Source organism: Argopecten irradians, chromosome 3 (genome assembly GCF_041381155.1).
Source record: "Argopecten irradians isolate NY chromosome 3, Ai_NY, whole genome shotgun sequence".
NCBI lineage: Eukaryota > Metazoa > Mollusca > Bivalvia > Pectinida > Pectinidae > Argopecten > Argopecten irradians.
This window is the reverse complement of record NC_091136.1, coordinates 33,462,925-33,468,924: the sequence shown is the minus strand read 5'-3', so window position 1 is coordinate 33,468,924 and position 6,000 is coordinate 33,462,925. Positions and strand designations below refer to the sequence as shown.

Here is a 6,000-nt window from a genome sequence, read left to right as displayed (position 1 = left end):
TCATTTTATTGATAACATTTATTTCTAAATACAAATAACAATTTAAATTTGACATGGATTATTACTTTGAAGTATTTGACTTCTGAAAAAAAAGACAGTAAACAATGCCTTTCTACCTTGGAAAACACAAATTTACAGTACTACACAGATATCTGAGGTTCTTTGTGAAAAACAATTTAGCTAAATTACTTGTATAGCTTACAGCGAATTGGCTGTATACCATAGCAAATAAATGATGTAGAAACCAAAACATTAAAAAAACTTAAACAACATTCACTGAATCCAGGTTAAATCCAGGTTTGATCACGAATCTTATCAAATGAAAAGATTTACATTGATTACAGTTCAGAAGAATAGTATTGTAAAATTTGTATTTATGCTATGACGGCTATTAATCATGAAATGGACATAGTTACTGCGCCATGAATCATTACTGCATAGGATTATGAATATTGTTAATAAATAAAGCAGGTTATAATGTTGAAGATCCTAAAAAATACCTAAGAACATAAGGATTCACTATCATAGGCAAATTGAAAATAATTTGCTGAATGGAGACTTGATGGCTGTGTTAGAATAGACTCATTCTACTGTTGTGAAATGAAAATGATTAACATTCATTTTAGACATTTGTTTGTTTAAACAGTGAAATGAATCTAAATTTTGGTCCTCTACGAGACATTTTCCTTGTGATGCCATATTGTGTTACCAAGCTGGCTTGCCTTTTCATTATTGGGTGACAAACATGCAAATTAAAGATGCAATAAAAAGCGATTTTTTTTTTACACCATATGTGTGTTCCCTTAACCAAACATAACTATTCAACATGCTCCTATGATTCTTATGGAATTTCTTAGAAAAGCATAAACACTTATGTGAAGGTTGAAACTATTACCATAGTTCTAAACAAAATAAAATTAAAAATTGAATGAATCCATCATGATCAATTAAAAATGTTAACCGGTAATCAACACAGTTCTTGATCTATCTAACATAAAGCAGTGTTTTCTTTGCTCTACCTAAATTTTTTATATCACTATATGACATTTTACGAACAGACATTAGAACTTGACCAAGTGCTGGAATAGGCACATACAAGGCACATGAATACATGGTTGTCCTGAAAAGAGAAATCCGAGAAAGAAAAATAGGAGTAGGATAAGACATTGCTTTCCAAGGGTCATCATCACCACATATAAACATAGAAACAACATGTAAAACTACTGTCCACCGCTCAGACACAAAATGCAACTGGTAAAACCATTTTGATTATCAGTAATTTAGTAAAATACAACAAAAATCTGAGTTTTATTACTCCATGTGTAAACAAATTTTATCCAGCCACTTTAACATTCTGTATTACTCCACAAACTGTGTTACAGGTGAGAGAGAATGTCACTTTACATACCAATTCTAATTTCAGATTTCGTATAGGTATCAGAAAATAAAGTCCCCAAGTAATAATGATTTATCATGATATTTTCATATTACAATTGTTTCGATACACAGCTGATCAAAAATTTTAACAAATCTGCTTATAAAATATGACTACAAAATGACAGAAATTTTAAATGGGAAGCCATGACAATATCTACTTCAATGTTAATATTTTTTGCACAAAATAAATTTGTTTTTTTGAAGTTTTTCTATATTTGATTTGATTTTCTAGATGTACTTCAGAATGTAAAATGCCATGATAGTGACTACATATTGAGTACTAATTACAGTCTAATCTACATGTTAATTTATTAATAAAATAGTCATTTAATTCTAGCCTATCTTTTAAAAAAAAAAAAAAAGGAAAAAAGGACATATTAATCAGAAAATCATACGAAATGTAATTTTAACACAACTAAATTCATCAACATGAAGGATTCTTTAAGTATATACATATACCAAATTGTTGCATGATGATTTGCAAGACTAATTTTATTACAATAATATGTATATTTACGACATGCGGAACATAGAACAAGATGGCATCTTACTACCTAATGTCTTTCAATCATATATACATGTATTATATAGGTCATATTTCAACTTTAAAGCTATTAACATAATATAACTGTATCAACAGGACACATGCCAAAGTACAAGAATCACAAACCAATGTTCAAATGATGATGAATTAAATCATAACATATCACATATCTTATTCACATTTACATCTGAGAATTTGGTTGATGATCATGGCTTGTTAAGTGTCATATATTGGAAACAGCAACGAGGTTCAAATGTACTCATATCAGATAGTTTTCGCAGTTTCACAAAACTCAAAGCATGAACTTGGATCTCAAACAGAATTCTCGCTCAATTTTAAGAAGCACTAGATGTGGGCAAAGTCTCCATTCTTTGTCCAAAAGGAATCTTATTGTTACCAGTTATTGACCCTTACCTGAGACAAATAATCACACTCTATGCCATGTAGGTCATAACTCTAGTATTTTAAAAACATAAGTACAAACATTATTTTGGGAATGAAAATTAATCAAAGAATTATTTTTTAAGTGGATGAATGATGTGATCTAATGGCAGATCAAATGTATAACAAAGATCGTAAAATTCCGAACCTTAACACTAACATCAATTAAGGCAAGGCTTTCACATTATCATTCCTTTTTGCCAACAAATATATGATAGGAGGTACTTTTGTGTAACACAAAAATATATAACGACAATTGAATATAAATTATTGAGAAACAACAATGTCAAATGTCATTAACATTGAAATTCAATGGTCAAAATGTACAATTTTGGAGGCAAATTTTCATAGGCTATTCGGAAGCAACGGAGTGGCGGGAACAGTGCTGCATATGTATATACAAACTCTGAAGGGTGCCCAGAAAATCTTAGTGGAATCTCTGGTTACATAGCAAGCTACACACAGGCAAAGGGAATGGCATGAAAAAAGCAAACATATTCTAGACATTTTTGTATCTGTACACCAATATTTGTAGATATTTTTGTATCTGTACACCATTAACCTGTTCTACATTTTTTCTATGTTCTTACTTTGCATTTTGTTTTTGTAATTTTTTCCCATTGATCTGCTCTTGTGATAAGGTGTTGATTCTTAATTCATCTGTTTTGGAGAATTATATACCATCATGAGGCAACATAATGTTCTCATGGAAGCAATGCGATATTATCAACATTTTTTCAAAAAACATGTAGGCCTCAATTTGAAAAATAATAAATGAATTCCTCCTTTATTAGTAAGCATACTGCAGTTTGAGTTCTAGCTATATATTTTCATAAAATACTATCTAGATTTGTTCAGTACCACAAAAAAACATTGGGCTCTAGTACTATTTACAGTAGACAAATATTACTTGGTATTACACAAACTGATAAAGTCATTTTGCATTAATCTTCAGAAAAAGTAGCATGTCTTTTATGGCAGATCTGTAGAAAATAACAAACAATATATTTGAAAATAAAAATATCCAATTTAATTAAATGGTTGGAAAATATCACAAATTCATTATTTAATTGACTGGCTTATTGAACAACTTGTATTTTTTAAATGTTTTTGATTAATTTTAACTAGATATAATGAATTCAATGATTCACAACAACCATATTGGTACCGGTATTGTATTTTATTGCTGAGCATTTATTAAAATTGTAAAAGACCAAAATTGGAAACATTTAATATGCCAGTCAATCAGATAGTTTGATCACATATGTATACATAATTCATTAAAAAAAATTCTCATCCACTTAAATCATTATAAACACTTTTCTAATAGCTATTTTACGAGATACAATCAAAGAACAAAAAAGGATACCTAAGTGCAAAAATACACAAATATTCTCATATAGGTCCCCCGCATCAGTCTGTGGAGTAAAATGCTACCATATTGAATCCCCTTCCCACTCTCGCACAGCTCTCTCAGTAAAAAGTATCTACCATACTATAAAGCCACTAACACTAACAGACAAAACTAAACCACCCCAGTTACTTAAAAAATGTCACATAACACAACAACACAAACCATACATACCAATATCTGTTACATTAGTATGCGAGGATTAAATCTGTCAATCAATTTAGCTAAGCAATCTACGTAACCAGGGACTAAGGAATTACAAAAACACACCTGTACTTTATGCCTTTTTCTACCTCTAGCAATTACTCATAATGAATCTTAATGTTTAACCATGGCTTTAGAAACAATGTACAGCTTCCATACTGACGTTCAACCAATGTGCACATAATTCAAATAAGCAACTTAATTAAAGAGTTATCTATCAAAAAGACCAAATGGGCCTGAACAGCTCACTTCAGTATTTCGGTTATCATGATGAAATAATGAGAACAAGAGAGATGGATTTCAGATCTTTCGAATTTTTCTTCTTCTTTTTTTTAAGCAGTATTGAGAATTCAGTACATTTTTTTAAGCAGTATTGAGAATTCAGTACATTGATGTATGTTTTGGCAAGCCATGGTTGATGCGGGGGTAAACCTGTACAGTCTGTCAAACAAGTACCGACAAGTGAGTGAGAAGCAGCAGACAGGGTGTGAAAAGAACACAACTTGCCCATTACTCCCGACACAATGAAAAGATTGGCCTCCAGGATTATGTGTCATAACAACCAACAGACATTTAGTTATCATGACGCATCACCCCTTGGCCGTAAAGTCAGATGTTCGGCAGGTGGTGAGGATGGTGGTGGTCGTGTCCCTGCTTCGACGGGTGATGGTCGTGGATGGGGTTTTTCTTCCCCAAATACCCCTTGGGGGCAGGGGAGGTAGACGTGTTGTTGGTTGCGTTCAGACTAGGCAACATGTAGTTTGTCTGAAAGTAGAGAAAACATGGTATAAATTCCTTGTTTTTATGGCTATCAGTTCTCTGTTAGGTCTGTAAGAAAATATTACTGCTTTAGATAGATTTAATCTAAACAATGAATAGGCAGGACATAGCTTTAGTCAAATCTAAATCACAATTAAAAATAATGGTACCAGATCACTTGACAGGTAAATTTCTTGTCTCATAGATTAACACATTCCATTTGCCATCAATCTGTAAGGAAGGTTTATACGGTGGAACCTTAAGTCCTCAAGGAATAGGAAATCTCTTCAAATTATCCAGATATCAATATAACCAAGAAGAAAGACAATAGATATGTGCAAACAGTGATTATAATTCCTATTCCAAATTCAAATTAAGTTGGTTCCATGATATATAGCTATACACAATGCCAAATACACAGAGTTAGAAGGTCTCCTATAAAATCCATAATTGGAATATTGACAGGTACTAGTTACCTGTATCATAAACAGTCAGATTTCCCTTATACCTTTCAAGTCCTTCAAACTGCCATTGCAAGTCTTATTTACAATTTTGATTATTTCAAAGGAAATGAAGACTTTACCACAAGATTTTAATTTTAACCAATTGATAAATGATTAAATCAAATGCAATTTAACTTATATAGATAATCATTCAAGCTTATAAACTGATTCTTTATATTTTATATATCACAATACCTATTGTCTTCCTATACAAATACCGGTACTTCGGTTAATCTTACAAATTTGCTCTGGGTCAACTTCTAGTACCTACTACCAATTGATGAAACAATGCATCATGTATTTTCAAAATGTTAATTTTTAGTATCAAATAAAAAGTATTCCTAATTTGCATATTACAGAATTATCTGCACTTGCGGGTAGGTATTGTTTGCGAGCGTAACGTCATACGTTTCGGAGAAAACAACGTGAATTGCGCTCACAAAATAATGACGTAACAATTGATACCTACCCACAAGGGAGCTAACTCTGTAATATGCAAAGATGGATTATATAACTGTTCATGCTTTAAATCTGCTAAATAAACCTAACAGATCAGTGTCAGTATTTGTATGGCCAGGTCATTATATATAATTATCACAAAAAAGGACAGGAAAAATGGTTAATGGAATATATATATATAGCTCAGATAAAATACTTAGCAAGAGCATCGCAAATATTCAAACAGGCATGCAATTACAAAT

The 6,000-nt window shown here is 31.4% G+C and overlaps 1 protein-coding gene across 31 annotated transcripts in view; it reads right to left on the bottom strand.

Moving 5' to 3' along the window:
• The window catches only part of LOC138318311 (cyclin-dependent kinase-like 1), a 29,380-nt gene continuing 23,380 nt past the window's right edge, over positions 1-6,000 (bottom strand). For all 31 annotated transcript variants that reach the window (XM_069260539.1, XM_069260542.1, XM_069260543.1 and 28 more), the window contains one exon: positions 1-4,802. In XM_069260539.1, the coding sequence (XP_069116640.1) occupies positions 4,647-4,802 (156 nt within the window). In that variant the 3' untranslated portion in view covers positions 1-4,646. The remainder of the gene's footprint in view (positions 4,803-6,000) is intronic.